Source organism: Ursus maritimus, unplaced genomic scaffold, assembly GCF_017311325.1.
Source record: "Ursus maritimus isolate PB19 unplaced genomic scaffold, ASM1731132v1 scaffold_2, whole genome shotgun sequence".
In the NCBI taxonomy this organism is placed as follows: Eukaryota; Metazoa; Chordata; class Mammalia; order Carnivora; family Ursidae; genus Ursus; species Ursus maritimus.
In genome coordinates this window covers 30,298,092-30,320,074 of record NW_024424452.1, presented here as the reverse complement: position 1 = coordinate 30,320,074, position 21,983 = coordinate 30,298,092, and the positions used below count along the sequence as shown (strand labels likewise).

At 48.1% G+C, this 21,983-nt stretch overlaps 1 protein-coding gene across 6 annotated transcripts in view; it reads left to right on the top strand.

The window, feature by feature from the left end:
• The window catches only part of CLEC16A (C-type lectin domain containing 16A), a 201,126-nt gene that overhangs the window by 53,361 nt on the left and 125,782 nt on the right, over window positions 1–21,983 (top strand). For all 6 annotated transcript variants that reach the window (XR_005836075.1, XM_040635324.1, XM_040635323.1 and 3 more), the window contains exons 11-12: window positions 9,415–9,547; window positions 13,393–13,493. Coding sequence is in view for 5 of the 6 variants with exons in the window: in XM_040635324.1 (XP_040491258.1) it covers window positions 9,415–9,547; window positions 13,393–13,493 (234 nt within the window). In the remaining variant the exon portion in view is untranslated. The remainder of the gene's footprint in view (window positions 1–9,414; window positions 9,548–13,392; window positions 13,494–21,983) is intronic.

Sequence of the window (21,983 nt, the reverse complement as noted above, 5' to 3'; positions counted from 1 at the left end):
ACAGCCGTCTCTTTTTGGAGTCACTTGGAGGAGTGACTTAATACACAGACCTAGGACCAGAGAATGAGTTGTTTGAACTTCTTGTTTGAAAAATAGGGTTTAGTTTTTGGTTTTTGCCTATGGAAACGTAGGCACCGATTTCATGTCCTCAGATGGAAAACCTGCTCTTCTCTTGAATCCCAGCAAGGGCACAGGGTGAAGAGAACAACACTGACTTTGAAACTGCCAGGTCAGCTGGGAGTTGAGGGGTGCCCAGAAGTTGGGAACCCCAGCTTTGCCTTTTTTTTTTTTTTTTTAAGTTTCTATTGAAGTGAAGTGGAACCCTGGCCTCATTTCTGGCTCCCTTTGCAAAGACAGAGCCAACCCCACGGCTGGCAGAGTTTCCTGATTGGGATGAGCCATGGATTAGCCATTGGGAGGTTGGGGTCTGAATCCTAGACCCTGGAAGGGCTGCTCCTGAGCAGCTCTGTGACCCTGGGCAAGTCATTGCTTCTCCACCGATGGGGGAGCTTCACGATGCCCAGCCCTCAGGTTGTCAGAAATGAGACATTACTGTCTTAGCACTCCACTGTGTGACCCACGAGCATGAAAAGGCAGCCTGGCCAAGGCGGAGAGCAGAGTGAGGAACATGGAAGGGGCGTGTGTGCTTGGGCACCCCCTGCCCCTACTGCGAGTTTCCGTGAAGCCCAGCTCTGTGTTCATTTGTATAATGAATTAGTGAGGTGGGTGAGAGGGTGAGCATGTGTGTGTGTGTGTGTGTGTGGTTGGGGGACAGCAGGAAGGGAGGGAGGAGAAGAATTAGGAGGCTGGCCTGCCGTTGTAGAGAGGTGGGAGTGCCACCTTTTCGAATGGGCTTAACTAGTATAAGGAACTTCCCAGAAAAAAACATTTTAAATTCTCCTTGTGCTGTTCAGTCAAGGAAAACAACAAAAGAAGAGGTTCCCCTAAATCCTCCGCTCATACACACCCTATTGTTGCCAGGTGCTCTTTGCCTCTTGAAATTCTGCTCCAGAGCCAGCCAATAGCATGCAGTCCTTCCCCTATTTCCTAGGTAACCAGCAAGGGCATCTTTCTCCTCCTTCCCTGAACGGTCTCGATAGGGCCTTCTGAGTCTCCCCTTCCCCCTTTTATTGTCTGTCCTCATTTTGATTCCTGGAATGTAGAATACAGAGGGCACCTCAGAAAATCCTTGAATTTGTGAAGTCAAAGACTGTTGGGAGGTCATGCCTGCCATTTCCCTGAAAAGCACTTCATTTACCAAATATTAATCAGATTAGAATGTACATCATCCTGGGCAAGTTGATGGATTATTGCTGTTATTTAAAAAATCAGAGTGTCAGAGCATCGGGGAAGCTCCCGGATCTGGCCAGAGTTGTCATTTGAGGGGGAGAGGTTGCCATCCTCGGGTGCCGAGGGCCCTCCGGCCTCTCCTGTACATGCACGCTACTGTGCATCCCAAGCCACCGTCCGTCTCCACAGTTCTTTTCCTCTCCCTGAACTGAGACTCCGTCCCCACTCAACATTAACTCCCCATATTCCGCCCGCTGGCAACCATCTTTCCATTTTCAGTCTCTCTGAATTTGACTGTCCTAGGTACTTCATAGAAGTGGGCTCATGCAGTATTTGTCTTGTTGCGACTTGTCTTACTTCACTCAGTATCATGTGCTCAAGGTTCCTCCGTGTGGTCACACGTGTCAGGAACTTCTTCCTTTTTGAGGCTGACCAGTATTCCATTTTTTGGATAGATGACATTTTGCTTATCCGTTCACTCCTTAATGGACACTTGGGTTGCTTCTGCCCTTTGGCCATCGTGACTAGTGCTGCTATGCCCATGGGTGTGCAGATCCTCTCCTGCTTTGGGGGCTTTTGAGGAAATGATAAGACGCTGAGGAGGGGTGGGGCCTGTGAAGCCAGAGGAGCTGAGGATTTGGGTTCCCACACCCAGCTGCTCAGCCTCACAAGGATGTTCCTCGACTCCCAGAGGCTCAAGACTCCAGTTGTGTAAAGGGGTCGTACAACCCACCAGGCTGGGGTGCAGGAGCCTTCAAGATTATGGGCCCCAGGGCCTGGTGCTGGGACTGTAACCTCACGTATGCTCCTTTCCAGGACATGGCTGATGGGCCGTGCCGGGAGAGGGGCCCCCAGCAGTGGGACAGAGGCCCACCTCCTCAATCCCTCTGCACCTCAGTCTGCCCTTCTGTAGAATGCAGACGCTAGGCCAGGTCAGCATTGCCTGAGCTGCAGGATACGGGGGTGGCTTTAGATGGGATGGGGCGGTGAGAACATTCTTGTTGACATCAGCTCCGGGCAGCCTGACGTGCTGTCCTTCACGCCTCCCTCACGTCCCTGCACCCTTCTTTCCCAGCACATAGCAGGCCTCTCTCCTGGTTGTTCCCTCATCACATACACATTCACACTTGCTTATTTACACTGGCTTGTATGCTTAGAGGGGTAATGAGACCCCTTTTTTTTTAATTTGAAAATAATTGCAAATTTATAAGAATTTGGAGAAACAAAAATAGTATAAAGAACACCTGTTTACCTTTTACCTGGTTTCATCTTTTAACATATTATAGCCCATTTGCTTTCTTATTTATGTTTCCCCTCTGTACACACACACACACACACACACACACACACACACACTACACACACACTTTTTTTCTGGGTAAGTAGCATCCATCCTGTTGCTTTGCTCCTATACGCGTCAGCACGCAGTTGCTAAGGATCAGGCATTGGCTTTCATGGCCCCAGGGCAGCCGTCCACTCCAGTGTGGGTTTCTGCTTTTGCTGTTCCAGTTTGTCCGTCAGCCCAATAATCTCCCTTCTAGCGTATTTCCCCCACCAGTACAAAATCCAGTCTGGGGTCAGGTAGTGTGCCTTTAATTGTCGTGTCTCTCTGGCCTTCGTGAGTCTGGAACATTTTTCCACAGCCTTTTTTTTACAACAGTGACATTTTTGAAGAATGCAGAACCTCTCCTCCTTTGTTTTAATAAAATGTTCCCTATTCTGTCTTTGATGTTTTCTTTGTGATTACATGGAGGTCATGCATTCCTGGCTGGACTGTGGTGTGGGTGGTGTCATGTCCTTTTCAGTGTGTCCCACCTGGAGGCACGTGATGTCCCCCTGGACCTCATGGGTGACATGAATATTGGTTACCTGGCTGCGGTATTGCCCCGTCTTTCCGCTGTATAATTGCTTTCTCTTTTCTTTACAACGAATTTGCAATCTGTGGGGAGACACTTAGAAATAATGCAGATATGCTGTGCCTCATTCCAGTGCCCTGGGAGCTGGCATCCAGTGATGATACCTGCCCGATCCAGTCTTTACCAGACTGGTGGCAAAATGTTGATTTTCCAATGTCAGCACTCTCTCTGTGTTTAAAAGTCAGCCCTCAGCATTCCACTGTAAGCGAGAGTCCTCCCTTCTCCCCATTTCTTTCTTTATCAGTTCTTGGCACAGACTCAAGGATTTCAGTTTTTAGTGGTTTATATTTCATTACTGATTTAATTCATCTGATGCTCAACTTGTCCCAGACTTGGCCATTGGGAACCCTTTTCTGCTGCCTGCTGTGTCCTTGCGCTAAGCTCCCGTCATTTCTTTTGAGCAATCCTTCTACTTTCTGGCTTGATAAGGTATTCTAGGTTCATCCTGGGACGGGTGGGGAATGCCCACCCACGGGATGAGCCACTTCTCTGACAAACCCTGCTTCCTCTCAGTGGACAGTGGTGTTAGATAAGGCCAAGATCTGGCTGCCAGAAGTGCAAATGGCTACCGCGGTGCTTTGCTTTTTGGCCCTTTCAATGGACAGATCTAGAAAACAGATGCGTGTATATACACAAAATATACATTTACTTGTGCATGCACATACATACGTACAGACATGCGTATGCATATACGTATTTTAGAAGTCACGAATGCATGCCAATACCGCCAGTATTCATACCAATGCAGAGCAGTTCCCAGAGGGTTCTTCCTTGCCTTCCCCCATTCCAAATCTGTGTGTCCCTTCTTCAGCGAGAGCCTTGGCTCCCAACAATGTCAACATGTTCGTGTGCTCAATCCTATAATACATCTTAAAAAGCTTCAGTTTGTTTATTGTTTAATAAACAAGAGTTCAGGATGGTTTGCAATCCCCCCAACCGTGCATACTTCACCCGTCTCCCAACCGAGGGTATAGAGTCGAGTATGGTGTGCTTAAAGCTCCTTGGATTAGTCTGCCCTTTCTTTGTTCTTTATTCCCCGTCAGAGTAGGTATTGTATTCGTTTGAAAAAAACGTTCGTCCTTTTTTTTGGGGGGGGGGAGTGCAGTTAGGGTTCTTCCTTCCCAGTTTTACAGATTTAATTTCTTTTCTTTTTTTACTATATGGATTATTAACAAACTTAAAACCATGCAAAAGGGTATGTTCAAGAAGTGTCCCTTCTTCCATTTTCCATCCCATATTCCCCTTCCTCTGGTAGATAACCAACTTGATTGCTTTCTGGAATATCCTTCCCACGTTTGTTTTCTTAAGAAAATGCCGATCTATAAATGTTTTCTTATTCTCCCTTCTCTCTTACTCGCAGGGTAGCACAGTCTATGCACGCTCTCTTCTCTTGGCTTAGCGGCTTCTATGGAAATCACTCCATATCAGCTCACCGCAGTCTTCCTCGTTCTGTCTTACAGCTGCGCTCTGTGTGTGTGTGTGTGTGTGTGTGTGTGTGTGTGTGTGTGTACCAAAGTTTATTCAACCGATCTTTATGCTTGGACAGTTAGGTAGTTTCCAATATTTTGCAATTATAAGTAATACTTCAGTAAATACCCTTGTGTGTGTGCATTTTTATATTGTGAAGGGGTGTATCTTCCAGATAAATCCCTGCAAGTGGGATTGCTCAGTTGAAGGGTATAATGGTGATTTAAAGTTTCCCTTTTTTTTTTTTTTAAAGATTTCATTTTTTTTAAGTAATCTCTGCACCCTGTATGGTGCTCAGACTCACAGCCTCAAGATCACAAGTCGCACCCTCCACCGACTGAGCCAGCCGGATGCCCCTAAAGTTTACTTTTAAAATGTATTTAAATCAAAAGAAAATAAAAGTGAGATCGGATAAAATGATGAGGTAAATAACAAATAGTACAGGCGACACATAGACCTGGCAAACATCCTAGAGCCGGGCAAATGACTGAAGTGGGAGCAAAACTGAGCTGGGTTGTTGCCGCAGTCCCTTCAAATTCCAAAATAGAAACCCAGATGGGATGGGGGCTTATGGTATACTGTAGCAGGTTCAGATGGAGCCCCTGGGAATTCATCGTCAGAGCTGAGTCCTGGCCTCAGTGACCGTCCATGGAAATCCATGCACGCAAGCCCACTGATCTGCTTTCCTGGGTGGCGGCAACATGGCGCATGTACCCTGGCAGGGAGCAAGCCTGCACCAAGACAGGCATGTATCAGCAGGGCGGTGTGGGAGTGGGGGCCCAGAAGGCTCTGCAGAACAGTGCCGGTCGTTGTTGTCTGGCATAAAGAGGAGGTTCACTTCGACCCTGAATCACCAGGAGAGGAAAGGTCAAATCTTCTTTGGCATGCTCTTTTAAAGATGACTGTGGAATGCATTTTAGAATGGTGAGAATCTAGAGAGACCCTCTCCCCAAAAACTTACCCCCCCCCCCCCCGCCCATGCCCACATGGCATTTTGCATACAGTTTCAGGGAGTTGACAGACGCTAGGTAAGAATCACTACTTTTAAGAGTTGTTTGGACAAAATTGTGAAAAAGAAGAGGGCAGGGGAAACCTGCGTTGGCACTGGAAAAACTGTTGTACGTTCATCTAGAGAATTAATCCCCTTGGAGCAGCTCGCTCTATAGCTGTGCTGGCTGGATGAGGATAGGGAGGGTGGGATACGGCTGTAGGAACCAGGGTGACAGAACCGAGGTTCAGAAACCTCATTGTGTGTGGAGAGATCCTCGTGGGCCTGGTCCTGCACGAGGAGGGACCCAGGAGTGGGCAGAGCAGCAGTCCTGGCTTTTGCTGCTACTTTTCTAGCTATATTAATTTGTCACTATGCTTCTGGGTTTCTGTTTCCTCATATACAGTGTGCAGGACTAAACCAGTAGTTTTTAGCAGTTCCATGTGAAGCTCCAGAATTCTAGAAAGGAGTGCAGGAGGAAACCCGCGGCCAGGGACGTTTGGGAACCCACCTACCCTTTACCCAGAGCAGCTCTGCTCCCATCTGTGGTGGTGTGCCACGGGAAATTGTCACTCAAAATTAATATGCCACTCCTTAACTGAGTTTGGTGAGCCCTAGACTGGATTATCTTTAGCGGCTGTCTGCTCCAGTATTCTGATTGTCCAGGGAGATTAAAAAGGAATAACCACGTCACAGCAGGCGTATTCTCCAGGCTAAGGCACTAGGGCTTGGCCCTGTAGCCTTGGGGAGTCCTTGGAGCTGAGTTCCTGCCTTGTCAGCCGGGATGGGAGGGAGGGGAGCTCGCAGCAGGACAGGAGGTGTGTCAGAGGTCCCCGGGTGGAAGCCCGAGGCTGGCACCACAGTCCTGCTTGGTAGTCTTCAGAGCTTTTTGATGGCATGTTCTTTCGGTAAACACAATCAAATAAATGTCATTTAAGCACACATCTCCCCAATATAGTTACATTTATTGTAAATTACACATATTGTATTGCTGTGCCAAGGTTAGATACAGTCACAAAACAAACAAAACAGATTGTTTAAAGATGAGGATAATTGAAAATAAGAGAGGTACTGCCCCGTGAATCATCTCCTCTCCCCGGTGGGGGCAGACTATCCGCACCGCCAAGAGGTCAGGCTCGTCGGGAGGCAGCTGGAGGAGGGCGGTGGGGGTGAAGGTGCAGGCGCAGGAAGGAGCAGTGGTTCTCAGACAGCAGTCTGTGCCCCCACCAGCTCTGCCGAGACCATGCTGCTCAGACTGCTGTTTACTCAGTAGCTCCCTGTGAATTGACTCACTCGGTTTTTTTCCCTTAAATTTCGCCTTCTCCTGTGCAGTGATGGCCACAGAACAGGTTTTCTGTGCGGTTAGAATCTTTTAACGCACATTAAAATAAATAGAGAATTATGCAAATAGAACATTTGTCCGCACTGCACTTGAACCTCATGGGTCAGCCCCCACCTGTGTGATGGCCCCGTGGGAGGCTCCAGTGCACACTGGGAGGAAGGGGCTGGTGGTCCGGGACCGGGTGGATGGGTGGGTGGTGCACTCCTCTGTGCTGGAGGACAGTGGCAGGCGCAGCCGTGCCTAGTGAAGTTTCAGAGGGTGGTGGGCACGCGCTGCCTCCCGTGAGAATGCTGTGCACACTGAGCGCAGACTGGGTGGGGCCCCGGGCCACCCGCTACGTGTCCTAGTGGTCGTGCGTCACTGCCAGCCCTGCCTGCCACCAAAGCCTCCCACGCTGGGCTAGCCCAGACATCCATCTGTCCATCCCGTTAGTGAGCACTTGCCGTGTACCGGGTGCTGGACTCGACACTAGAGTTCCTGTGGAGAGCAAGACAGAGAAGGCGGCTTCTCTTATGAAACCCCATTCTAGTGGGGAAAGGCAGGCAGCACACAAACCACAAGTAGAAAATAGGAAATGCAGCCAATCATAAATGCTATAAAGTAAAATCGAGATAAGAGGGGAAGGATCAGATTTATCCAGAAGAATTCCAAATAATTTACGTAGCTACTCCCTCCAGGAGATAGACCATAACTCCTTGCTCCTTAAGTATGGGCTGTGCTTAATGACTTGCTCCCACAGAGCGTGCAGTGAAAGGAGGAGGGAAAGTAACTTTCTGGTGGAGGAATCTGACCAGCATTCACTTGGCCAAGTGGTGCAGACTTGACGTTGGCGGTGGTTGGGCTGCGTTGGTAACCTGCACCCTCGCTACGGTGGACTGCGAAGGGTACTTGCCCTGTATGGGCTTCCTCCCAGAAACCTGTACCCCAGTCTAATGATCAGGAAACATCAGACAGACTCAGATTGAGGGACATTCTGCAACATAACTGACCAGTTCTCTCTCCTTAAACCGGAAGGTCACCAGAAGCAGGGAAGTCAAAAACTGTCCAGGCAAGAGGAGCCTGAGGGTACATGATGACTAGATGTAACATGGTCCCCGAGACGGGATCCTGGAATGGAAAATGGACAGTAGGGAAAAACCTAAGGAACTATGAACGAAATAGGGATTTTTGCTAATAATTTAAGGAGGTAAAGGAAAAACCAGTGCATTGGGAGTCTGAGAAGACATCTCTGAGGTGGTGGCATTTGAGCTGGGCCTTGAAGGATGTCATTGAGTCAGGCCAGGATAGGGGAGACCAAGGGTGAAAGCATTCCAGGCAGAGGAAGCAGCCGTGTAAAGACCCTCGGGCAGAAATCAGCTTGGAAGAAGCTCAGCACAGGTGGAGAGGAGTGCTGGGGGGAAGGCCAGGCAGCAAGGTCAGAGGTGGAGAGGGGCCAGGCTACACAAAAGGCTGCCTCAACACTGGGGACGGCATGTGGGTTTCATATCCGGTGGGATGGGAATGCAGTGGAGAACTCTGACCAGAAGGGCAACCTGAGCTAATTTCCACTTAAACTCACTTGGGTCTGTGTGGAGAACAAACTAGGGGGTAAAGGAAGGCAAAGCCAGCTGGGAGGCCTCTGCATGAGTCCAGGGGAAGATCATAGATGGCGGGGGCCGTCCAAGTCCCGGGAGTCCTCCCATCCCTCCAGATACAAGTGCAGCTTCACACGTCAGCGTCCTTTCCCCCCACATCTGTCTCCTGAAGATGGGGGAGATGACTTGAACTCTGGGTTCCAAGAACTAGCTGTTTGAAGGTCCACACCTGCACGTCGGAGAACTCGGACCAATAGCTGACCATCTCTAACTGATCTCTGTTGGTTCCTACCTTCTTCTGAAAACTAAAAACGTACACCATGCTTATGTCGGTTGCTACAAGTGGCCCTTATTTAATTGGGAAAAATACAGCGAGGTTCCTAACCTCCCTCTGCCTTCTGGAAGTTGTCAGGCACGTCAAAGCCTTTTCTAGAGTGTAAACAGTTTGAGAATCTTCTCAGTGAATTTGGTTATGTTTTATTAACCACATATCATTTTTTTCCTCTGCTGCCTCAACTCCTCTGGGAAGGAAGTGTGGTGTCAATAAAGTAAACTAAGTGCCTTAAAAAACATCGTGAAATAAATTACTGCAATTTGCACTTTTTTATTAAAATCAGGGCCACATTTCTTGGCGTTGCCGAGATGAAAGGAAAGAGAGGTTCTGGCCTCCGTCTTCTTTCTCCCCAGCTCGTTGCTGATGCTCTTCTCACTGCTGGCGCGCCCTTGCTGGACGCTTTGGGAGCGGTCTACTTGGCCTCTGTCTCTGGGATAATGTGTCTGTAAATCTAGGGCTGTGAAGCCCTCCAGGCTCATCCCCGTTTCTGTATTTGCTTCTAGAGATAGAGATGGTGATCATGGAGCGCGGCAAGCTCCCTGAGTTGGCGGCCAACACCTCTGTGCAGGAACAGAACACCACGGATGAGGAGAAGAGCGCCGCCGCCACGGGCTTGGAGAGTGCGCAGTGGAACAGGTGCCACCGGCGGGCCCAGCCCTCCTGCGCTCGGGCTGGTGCTGCGGGGGGCGGGGGGTGCCCGCAGGCCAGCCCACCAGTTGGGGAGAGGGCTGCTGCTCCATGGCTGGGATGAGGAGATGGGCTGAGCGGTGAGGGAGGGTGCCTTGGCTGACGTACCCACCAAAGGTAACCCGGGGCCTCTTCCCGCCGCCCAGATGGCCTCTTCTGCCTCTCAGCAAAATTGTCCTGCTTCCTGCTTTTCGCTTCTCCAGCCCCTCTCAGGAGACCACAGGGGCAGAGCTGGCACTGAACTAGGGAGTGCTCACCCCTTGGAAAGGGAGACTGAGACATGGCGCCACCTCCCCCAAGCCCTTTGGTGGTGGGCCCTGTCCTAAAGGGTGTGGGCCGCCTCACAGCCTTGTCCTGGCCGCCCCTGGCAGTGCTCTGCTGCTCCCAGGAAGGATCCTCTTGGAGGCCACATTTGGAACTCCCTGTCTCATTCATTCACTGCCATGCTACCCTGCCGTCCGTAGGGCCTGCCCTCATGACTCAGCCAGCGTGATTTCATGCTGCTGTCCACCTTGGGCTTTTTGCCTGAGTGTTCATTTCATTGATGGCCTGCTGAAGCTACATCCTCTTAAACCTTCGAGATGCCACATTTCCTGGAAACTTGCTGCAGCACCACCCCTTCCAGAGTGGGACTGGGTGGAAGGCTTCCAAAGTGTGCAGTGAACTGTTAGGAGGACTTTTTCATTTCAGAATTATTTCCTTCCGGAGCTCCCCGCAGGACAGACCCCTGCCGTAACCTAATCCCACTGTAGTGCAAATAAACGCCCAGCAGCGGGGTTTCGGGGTTTCGCTGTGAGCCTACAAAGCATTCCCTTCCTGACCCCTCGGGGCGGAGTGGCTGAAACACACACACGCCCCATCCTATTTATGAGTCCAGCTTGGAGTGTTGGAGCACACCAGTTTTTCCCTCCACCTCTCTTTGCTTGGCATATGTTTCCGTTATCTAACAGTCAGGATTAATTTCTATCAGATGCACAAGGGAGCCGTTTTTAGTTGGGTTTAAATTAAAAAACACCCGAGTGTGGTGTGGGCTATCAGTTGTTGGAACTTACAAAGACGGTTTTGATTTTGTGTGGCAGCAAAAAACATAACTCCTGAAGCTCTGAAAATTCAGGAAATCATTCTAAACACAGAAAGGGAGGGGAAAACGACCTTTGTTGCTTGGTAGAGCGTTAGTGAGGATATGAATAATTGGAAAAACCACGAATGACTGGTGGGGGGGTGCATCAGCAAATGGGGTTGCATCTGTTTTAATAGAATAGGAGCTGCTACTTTTAAGTGAATACTCTCAGGGTGTGTTGGGTTTCTTAGGATCTAATACATGGAAACAGCACCTATTTTACATAGTACGGTAATACTATAGCTTGGCTAAAGGAAGAAAAATAACCATGTATTATTTAAAAAAGCGAACAGATGAAATGTGTTTGAATGTTGGGTTGAGACTTCTTTTTTCTTCCTGATTTTTTAGTAAAGGAGAGGGCTTTTCTTAGAGTTGATTGAAATTACTTCTTAACTTTCGGTGACTTTAACTGGCATCTTCCACCGTGTGGCTTATAATGGAAGCTGATCCTTGTACCTTGAGTTGGCCTCACACACAGCTTGTGGCCCTGGGACCCTTGGGCCGGGGCCCACCTTGGCTCTGAGACCACATGCCAAGGAGAGACTGGCCCAGGTGGAAAGTTGCCTTCTCCTTTGTGAAGGTATTGAATTGTTGGTTGTCAGCAACACTGCCACAGGCTTCTCTCCTCCCAGTTCGGGGCCCTGAGCAGGGAGGAGGGTGCTCTGGAGGAAGGAGGGGCCAGTGTGTTCTCCCCAACATTAATTGGATCTTGACATTGGTCCACTTGTCTGAAGACACAGCATAGTACAAAGTGGAACTATTCTCCTATTCCTCGTACCATGGGCTGTTGTCTGCACTCAGGGTTAAACACAGGCCTAAGAAACAAAAAAATGTCTAAAGCATTCTTTCTTTTCTTAAAAAAATTATAAAAGTAACACACATGCAGAAAATGTAAAAACATTTTGAAAAAAGCATAAAGAAGGGAAGAAGGTCTCCATGATGCCAGCATTCAAAGGCAGCTGTCACTAACATTTCAGTTATTTCCTGCCAGTCATTTCTCAGTGGGAATTGTACCCTCCTTGTCCCCAATACTTACACCAGACCATGCCTGTCATTCGTCTTTTTTTTTTTTTTTCTAATACCAAACCCCGGGCATCTTTTTCGCTTTGCTGTACACTCAGAAAACAAAATGCTAATGGTTTCATGCTACTTCATCTCCTAGAAGATGTTATGTCCACTCAGCCCTCCCTCTGCGACTGGGCGTTTGGTTATTTGCATTGCTCTCAAATGAAAATACAATCCACATTCCAGGTGACTGGTTTACAAGAAAACGTTTTCTACTTCATCCCTCTCTTAATTTGGAAGTGTTATTGCCAGGCACTTGCAGAAACTCAGATCCACACCTGGCAAGACTATTCGTGCATCTGAAAGGTGCCCCGTCTGGGGCAGGGAGGATCTGGGGCCCTGGGGAAACAGCCCGGATGTGAATGTCCCCTTTAAGGAAGGGCTCTTCCTTTAATTTCCCAGCGTCATGTGTTTATTTGAAATGTTACAAGAACATTTGCACTTTCTCTTTTGCACTTTGCAGTTTAATATTTTGAATCACTGCACCATTAATGGAATTCAAGTTTTTTAAAAGTATGAAAGGTGATGCAGTGAATAGTCTCCCCGTTTCTCTGCCACACCTCTCTACTCCCCCTGGACGGTGATGTTGATAGTGGCTGTGTGTCCTTTAGGGGTTACATGTGCCCTCGGTCTCTCCTCGAGGTGATCTGCTTTCTTGGCCTCAGCCCGGCCTCCACAGAGGCGGCAGCAGGCAGTCATGGGCTCAGAGCCTTCTGCCGATGGGCCAGACCCGTGCATATTCTGTTATCCTTGTGATGAAGAATCTTTCCAGGCCAGGCCCTTCACCTGGAAGGGCAGCATTTGGGGTGTGTAGTTTGCGATATTTGCAGCCACTCTCTAGACCTCTCCCACAAAGCATCAGAGGTGAACCCTCACATCGATTCTTACCCGTCAGGGAAAGTCAGTCCAAGAAGTTGCTGGGCCAGGACCTGCCAAAGTGGGCTCCTGGAGAAGTGCCCTTGGAATGCTCGAAATAGAAATCTGGTCCCAGCTCGCATGTGCGGGCACCCTTTGCACTGGGCACCTGGTCCTGTGCTAAATGCCTTTCCTTCCTCGTTTTACATTGAAGCCCCCTGGGAGCCCTTCCCGATGGGGAAATGGAGAGGTTCTAGGTAGCTAACCCAAGGGTTCGCGGCTCAGAAGAGGCAGAATCCGAACTAGAACCCAGGCACTCTGGCTCCAGGGCCCACGTCCTGAAATTGTTTGGACTTGTTGGGGCCTTTTCTGCTGTTGTTAGCTTACTACGCCGCCCTGTTCTCTTCATCCTCTTTTTACTTTTCAAAGTGATGATGTCGTCCATCTGTTCTCTGCTGTGGGAGTGCCCCAAGAGCAGGGACTTTGCATCATTTACCCTCCGTGTTTGGAAGAGCTGGGCCACGATTGTTGAGTGATTAAGCAGTCCATTCCTCAGTTTCCCCTAGAGCTAGCTTCCCACGGGCAGAGCCTGTCCTCCACGCCCGGTGCTGGACGGGGCCCTCAGTGGACTCACTGCATGCTGGTGGCAGAGCTAGACAAGGCAAAGGCAGCCAGCGCTCTGTGTGTAGGTGGGAGAGGAGAGCTGTTCACTGTGTGTGCCGAGAGGCTCATGCGCGCCCCTCCTCTTTTCCAGACCCTTCCTAGATATGGTCTACCACGCCCTGGACAGCCCAGATGATGATTACCATGCGCTGTTTGTGCTCTGCCTCCTCTACGCCATGTCTCATAACAAAGGTAAGCCTCCTCGCCTCGCCTGCCTTCGGGGCATCCCTCTCTGCCTTGTGGAACCAAAAAAGAAAGCCGCTTTCCTTGAGGAATGTCCTTTCTGGTTTTGGCAAATTCCCACAAAACTTCTCTTCGCCTTGTTAGAATTTCTCAGGTGCTTTTGTGCAGACCAAAGCCACAGGAATTGGTTACTCAGGCAGTATGGGTGGGGTGGGGTGGGAGGGAAGGTGCAAGTGACTGTCTAACCCAGCATGACTCTATTCACGCTGTGGTTTGCTTTCGACCCCTGGCTTTTACGACTGGCTTAGTATCCGACCTCTCTTCCTAACATCAGAACTGAAATCAGTCAAATTGTAATCTTGGTTTTGCTATTTATGATAGCTGATGTTCTTGCCCTGGGTTGAGGGCTAAAATAGACTCTGGGCAGATTGGGTGGAAGCATAGGTTTCCTTTCTGAAGAAAGGTGTGGTTCTCTGGCTTCCCCCGTGGAGGCGGAGCGGTCAGGATCAGAGTCCTGGGGAGCTGATAGACCTGGTGAGGATTCATTCACTCACTTCCTCACTGGGCACCGCCGCTGGTGTATGCCCCCACCTGGCTTGACACGGGCAGTTTCTGAAACCCCCACATCAGAAGCTCTTCAGAGAGTCGAGAACATTCTTCCTGGCCACTGTCCAGACCTGACCTTGGCATAGATGAGACTTTGCGGCAAGTGATGTTTTAGTAGGTTTTTCATAAGCTGGGAGGTAGGTGAAGGTGGGTTTTACTAGACAGCCTATGTCTAGAGACATTTAAAAAGCACTCAACATAATAAGTATTTATTCTTAAATCATTAATCCTGATAAATAAGTGGACTAGTGGCAAAAGAATATGTGGTGAAAAAAGCCTCACCTCCCATCCCTGTCCTCCACTCTGTTCTTTAAGGTGGTTCATCTTAGCATTTTCTTGTATGCCTTTTTAAAGGTATCCATGCAGGGGAGCCTGGGTGGCGCAGTCAGTTAAGCATCCGACTCAATTTCGGCTCATTGATGATCTCAGGGTAGTGAGATTGAGCCCCACCTCAGGCTCCAGGCTCAGGTCTGCTTGGGATTCTCTCTCTCTCTCCCTCCCCCCTACCCCCCGCCCTGCTCTTGTACCGTCTCTCTTTAAAGTGAATCAATCAATCTTTAAAAAAAAATAAAAGATACCCATGCAAACCCAAGTATGAGTATATATGATTTTATTTCTACGACTGTCCCCCACTTAAACATTTATAGAGGTATCCCTTATTGTCTGTTCCTGTCCTGTTTCTCACATCATCATGTGTCCACACATCATTTCACGTCTCTGGAGAACTGCCTTTTTCTTTTTGTTTTTTTAAGATTTTATTTATTTATTTTGAGAGAGAGAGAGCATGCAGGGGGAGGGGCAGAAGGAGAGGGAGAGAGAGAGAATCTCGAGCAGATGCCATACTGAGTGTGGAGCCCAATGCAGGGCTCGATCTCAGACCCTGAGATCATGACCTGAGCCGAAGTCTTAACCAACTGAGCCACCCAGGCTCCCCTGCCTTGTTCTTTTTGATCCTTTGTCTGGCATCAGTTATTCTGCCGTCTTCCCCTATTGAACGGCATGGAAACTCTTCCCAGGATTTGCCCTTATGACTAGGATACACCCTGATGGCTCTTCTCAAGGTAAGTCATTGTGCTCACATGCAAGTCTGTAGACCCAACTTAAGACCTCTAAAAGGAGCCCAGCGGGCTCTGAATCCTGCTGACGTTTTCCTCCAGTCTCGTTCACCCCCATGTCTTCTCTGATCCCCTCCAGCTCCTGGCTTGGTGCGTGACACACAGGAGCCCTCGGTTTCTGAGCGGAAACAGAACTCCATGAGACTGACCGGCTCCCGTCCAGGGATCGCCCACCACTCCCCTGGCCCCTGAGTTCTGTACTGTCTGCATCTGAGCTCCTGCTGGATGCATGCTGGAGACTCCTACCCAGGTGTTCCAATACCACCTTGAAACACTACGCTCATCCCCCTTCAGTATACCCTGACCTCATCACACTTCCTGCCATTTCTGGTTCAGTTGAAATTGCCAACCAAGGTTGAAACTGCCGTGACCTTTAGTTCCTTCCCTCCTTTGATCCCAGCGTTTAGTCATCAGGTTTTGTCAGTTCTCCATCTTCAGCCTGTCTAATCAGCAGAACTTAACTGAGTGTGACTTGGTGCCTGGTCCTAAACCAGATGCTGGAGGTGAGAACTGGAGGCATGAGAGCAAGAGAGATCTGGGCACGTCATTCCAGTGGCCATTATCACAGCCTCCCAAGGGGTCAAACATACCGGCCGTTTCATAATCCATCCTCCATAGCACTGCTAGGTGATCTTCCATAAGACTGTGTTGACGACATCCCTCCCCTGTTCAAAAACCCTTCGTGCCTTCTCTCCCTTAAACCCCACTCTCCTCTGCCTACCATTTTGAGTATCCAGATGGCACCCACCATGCCAGTTTGATCTGGTTCCTCTGACTTCCCTTCACAGACCCTTGGCTCTGGGTTCAAATTTTTATCTAGTGATAGAACTCTTCCATAGAGATAAACTTGGGGATGCTGTCATGGTACTCACTGAACTCTTTTAAAGTTCTTCTGGTTACAAGCAACAGAAACTACTTCTCATTAACTTAAGTAAAAGGGAAAGTCTATAGGAAGGCCCCTGGGGCAGCTCCCAGGATCCGAGAAGTTGCTGAAAAGCTGAGGGAAGGGCAGGAACCAGCCAGCTCTGGGGACTTCCCTCAAGGTAGATCGTGATTTGCCCCAGCAGATCCCCAGCTGGGAGTCTGTCTCTGTTCAGGTTTCCAGTTCTTGGGCACGAGATCTGATTGTTACAGGTTGGTGGTGTGTCTGACTCTGGAAAATGCAGTTATGGCTGGGGGTCAGGGTTACATAGCACAGACTTGGCCCTCAGGGGCTCAGTCCCTGTCTGGGACTATTCCCAAAGAAATGAGCTTCCTTGGAACCCTGGAAGCCACTGCAGTCAGTGCCAACATGCCTACCTGTTCCTGGCTAGTCCTCTACGTTCTTGTATTCATTTGTGTTTCTTCCTGCCATTTTCTCTCCCCCAGTGTTATCACTAGCTGAAATTTTGCTTGCCTGTCAAGGGTGTGCTCAGAAGTGTTTTCTGATCCCTTCAGGTGATATTCACTTTGGTTGGTACATTCTAATGTGGCAGGCACATTTTATACATTGCTGAATTTGATTTGCTTAAAATTTTCTTAAGGATTTTTGCATTTATGTTTGAGAGTCATATTGGTTTATGGTCTTATAATTCTCTTGTTTTATTTGCTTTCAGGGTTACACTTGCCTTATGGAATAAATTTAGAAGTATTTCCTACTCCTGGATTGTACGGAGGAGTTTTTATAGAACCAGTATTATTTCCTCCTTAACTCTTTGGTAGAATTCACCAGTGAATCCATCTGGGCCTAGAGTTTCTTTGAGAGAGGGTTTTTTTTTTTTTTTTAAGATTTTATTTATTTATTTGACCAGCAAGAGAGGGAACACAAGCAGTGGGAGTGGGAGAGGAAGAAGCAGGCTCCCAGCAGAGGAGCCCGATGTGGGGCTCGATCCCAGAATGCTGGGATCACGCCCTGAGCCGAAGGCAGACGCCTAATGACTGAGCCACCCAGGCGCCCCTGAGAGAGGGTTTTTAACTACTCAGGTTCTTCAATAGATACAGGGCTAATGAAGCTTTATTTCTTTTTGTGTGAGCTTTGATAACTTGTGTCTTTCAAGGAATTTGTCATTACATCTAAATTGTCAAATTTATTGGCATAGATTTATTCATTATATTCCTTTATTATCATTTTAATGTGTGTAGGATCTGTAGTGATGTCCCCTTTCTAATTCATGGTATTGATTGTTTAGGTCTTCATTTGCATTTTCCTGATCAGTTTGGCAGAGATTTAACAATTTCATATCCTGCTGATGCTCAAAGAATTGTCTTTTGGTTTCATTGATTTTTCTTTATTGTTTTTTGTTTGTTTGTTTGTTTTATATTTTATTAATTTCTCTTCTTTATTTCTTTTTTTTTTTTTAAGATTTTATTTATTTATTTGACAGAGATAGAAATAGCCAGCGAGAAAGGGAACACAAGCAGGGGGAGTGGGAGAGGAAGAAGCAAGCTCCCAGTAGGCGGAGCCTGATGTGGGGCTCGATCCCAGAATGCGGGGATCACGCCCTGAGCTGAAGGCAGATGCTTAACGACTGAGCCACCCAGGCGCCCCCTCTTCTTTCTTACCTTCAACTGCCTACTTCAGATTTAATTTACTCTTCTTTTTGTAGCTTCTGAAGATGGAAGCTGAGATCATTGATTTTTTAAAAATGATTATCAGTTTATTTTATTTAAATTAATGTATAGTGTGTAGTTGTATGAATTTTAGCACAGGTATGAGTTTGATCAGCACCACCATAATCAGGATACATTATAATTCCATCAGCCAAAAATTCCCTTGTGCTAGGGGTGCCTGGGTGGCACAATTGGTTAAGCATCCAGCTCTTGGTGTCGGCTCAGGGTCATGAGATTGAGCCCTATGTTGGGCTCTGTGCTCAGAGTGGAGTCCGCTTGGGTTTCTTTCTCCCTCTCCCCCTGCCAAATAAATAAAATCTTAAAAAAAATTCCCTCATGCTATTATTCCTTTTCAGTCATACCCTTCCCATACCACTCATTGATTTTTAAACTTTTTCTTCTTTTGTGATAAGAGTTTAATGCTGTAAATCTAAGCACTGCTTTTAGGTGCATGCAATAAATTTTGATATATGTGGTTTTATTTTTATTCAGTTTAAAATATTTTATAATCTCCCTTTGATTTATTCTTGTCTGTTGTATCATCTGTGTAATTTCTAGTTGTTTCTGTTATTGATTTTTCTCCCGGTTTGGGTTTTGGGCTCTGTCCTGGGTCATGGTTAAGTTACTTGGAATCAGTTTGATCCTTTCGAGGCTTTTATTTTTTTATTTTTTTATTTTTTAAAGATTTTATTTATTTATTTGACAGAGAGAGACAGCCAGCGAGAGAGGGAACACAAGCAGGAGGAGTGAGAGAGGAAGAAGCAGGCCCCTAGCGGAGGAGCCTGATGTGGGGCTCGATCCCAGAACACCGGGATCACGCCCTGAGCCGAAGGCAGACACTTAATGACTGCACCACCCAGGTGCCCCTTGAGGCTTTTAAAAACTTTTTTGGTGCTGGACCTTTGGTCTCAGGCTCACTTGGCCCCACTACTGAGTCAGTCCCTTTCTGAGGATTATACTTGATGGGCCATGGTTGGGCGGTCTTTCCATGCTGGCTGCTGGGAACAGGAACTTTTCTCATCCTGTGTTTGCCTGGGATTATTCCACCTGCTTCATTTCCGAAGGTCATTCCCTTCCCTCACATGCATGCGCAGAGCAGGACTTAGCTGACGCCTCAAAGGACCCCTCTCTAGCTCTCTGTACAGCCCCCTCCTCTCCGGTCCTCTCTCCTCTCAGTTCCAGTCATTCGGCCCATCTGAGCTCCAAACTCTGCCTTCTCATCTCAGAGAGACCTTGGCCTTTGTTGGGGGTTTCTCTCTCTCTGCTGAGACCTGGAAGCTCCCTCCAGATGGTGAACTGAAGCACTTCCTGGGCCCACTGCCTTCGTTTCTTCTCTCACCAGGCACCACCCCCTGCCCTCCGTGCTGCTTGTTGTCCTGTCCAGTGTGTCATAATCATTGTTTGATGTATTTTGTCCAGTTTTCTAGTTGCTTGAATCAGGAGGGTAAATCTAATCCATCTTGGCTGAAAGCCATGGTAGTTGAAAAAGTTTTATCATGGTCTAATCGATATACAATAAACTGCACACATTGAAAGTGTACACTTTGATAAGTTTTGGCATTTGTATACACCCAGGAAGCCATCACCACAGTCAAGACAGAGTACGTATCCATCACCCCAAATATTCCCTCCTGCCCCATTGTTACCCCTCCTCCCTGTCTGCTCCTCACCCCTCTCCCCAAGCAACACTGAGCTGTTCCCTCTCACTGTAGATTAGTTTGTCCTTTCTAGAATTTTATGTAAATAAAATCATGCAATATGTACTCTTTTTTTGGTATGGCTTTTTTCAATGTGCATAATTATTTTGAGATTCATGATGTTGTTCTGTGTATTGGTGGTTCATTTCTTCTTACTGTTGAAAGCAGTCCACTGTGTGAATGTACCACAATTTTTTTATCCATTCATCTGTTAATGGGCATTTGGCTTATTTCCAGTTCTTAAGCATACGCTACTAGGAACATTTATATACAAGTCTTTTATGGACATATATTTCCTTTTTTCTTGGGTAAATACCAAGGAATAGGATGGTTGAATCATTGATTACTGTAAATTTGTATGTTTTTAAGAAAAACTCCCAGGGACGCCAGGGTGGCTCAGTCGGTTAGAGCATCTCTTGATCTCAGGTCTTGATCTCAGGGTTGGGAGTTCAAGTTCCACATTGGACATGGAGCCTACTTTATTAAAAAAAAGAAAAAAACTGCCAAATTCTTTTACAAAGTAGCCGTATAATTTATTTCCCATCACCAGTCTATGAATGTTCTGGTGTCTTCACGTCCTTGCCTGTACTTGTATGCCCATCTTTTTAATGTTATCCATTCTAATAGGTATGTAGTAGTGTCCTATTGTGGTTTTCATTTGCGTTTTCCTAATGACTAATGATATGACTTTCTTTCTTTTTTTTTTTTTTTAAAGATTTTATTTATTTATTTGACAGAGATAGAGACAGCCAGCGAGAGAGGGAACACAAGCAGGGGGAGTGGGAGAGGAAGAAGCAGGCTCATAGTGGAGGAGCCTGATGTGGGGCTCGATCCCATAACGCCGGGATCACGCCCTGAGCCGAAGACAGACGCTTAACCGCTGTGCCACCCAGGCGCCCCAATATGACTTTCTTTCTGTGTTCCTCATTTGCCATTCTGCATGTCTTCTTTGGTGGAGTATTGTTTCAAATCCTTCGCCCATTTTTTCATGGGTGGTTCATTTTCTTACTGTTGAGTTTTGAAAATTTTTTTATATGTTCTGGGTACAAATCTTTTATCAGTTGAGTATTGCAGAGATTTCCTCCCAGTCTGTGGCTTGTCTTTTCATTCGGTAACAATGTACTTTGAAGAGCAGACATTTTTAATTTCCATGGAGTTCCTGTGGCACTTTTTATATCTCATTTTCTCTCCCATTTTTTTCTCTCCCATTCTGGACTGCCCCGTTTCTGGAGGCAGAGACCACGTATCTCCCGATGGCCCCCTGCAGTACCCAACTTAGCACCTGGCCCCCGGTCCGTGCTCGGCTGAAGTGTGCTGACTGCTCGCCTCTCAGCCTCGTGGCAGCTTGGCTGGACTGCTCTTTCTGGTGGCTTGTCCTTGGGACCTCAGCCGGGAAGGTGCTATCTTCAGGGTGAAGGTGCCAGGCTCCAGAGAGCCAAGGGGCACGTGGGTGAATCCTTTGTCATTCTGGTGACTGCCTTTCCTGATGGGCTTCCTTCCAGGAGCCCCGACCTGGGTGCCAGGGTGGGAAGTCCTCGCACCCTGCAGTGTTCCCTCATCCAGGGCTGTGCCCCAGAGGGCCAACCCTCCCCAGGTTGTGTGGGGCGAGCCTCCCTTTCTTTCTTGAGATCTCCTTCCCTCCCCCTCCTCCTCCTTCTCTTCCTCCTCGACATCTAAGAGGTTTCTTCTTAAAAGAGTGGAAGTATATAATTGAGGGAGTTTAATTCCTTCTTCCATTTCCTGCTGCTCCTGGTCTTTTATTTACAAACTCAGCCTTCTAACCAAGATTTTTTTGAAGCCTTATTTATTCGATGCCAGTTATTGTGGTTAATATTGAGAACTCAGTGGTGAACCAAACTCATGCTTTCATGGAGGTGAGTGTGGCTGCAGTGGAGGGAGCAATGCGAGAGGGGTGGAAGGTACAGGCAGCATGGCAGGTGAGCAGGGACCCGTGGCGGGGACCCGTGGCGGGGACCCGTGGCGGTGAGGAGCTTTGACTATATTCTGACGCAGCGGGAGCTCTCAAGGTTGTTCAGGCAGGAAAGCATTGTGCAATCTGTGTGACTTCCGTGTTTACCTTCTTTTGAAAGTGACTGCTTTGTCTAAAATCGCCTTTGGTTCCAAAAGACTGCGTCGATCCTGAAGAATTCGTGCTTGAAGTTACTCGGTTATTCATGTGGGCACGGCTGCATGCCAGGCAGTACGCCCAGTCCGGGGGCTACAAACTCCAGGCCCACTGAGTCTGGGATTGCTGTCCACTTGTCAGGGGGGCGGGTGGCGACAGGCAATGGTGAGCAGGGGTACTTTGAGAGATGGGCGGGCTGGCGCCAGCATGCAGGAAGTGGGTGGGCAGTGGCGGGGAACTGCATCCTACGGGCTGTGTGAGGGATGCTGAAGGTCAGTGCAGCCAGGAGCCCCCCTGACCTCGCTGCATCCCTTGGTAAGGGCTCACAACAGTTCAGCCAGAAGACGGGCAGGATGGAGAGAGAGGG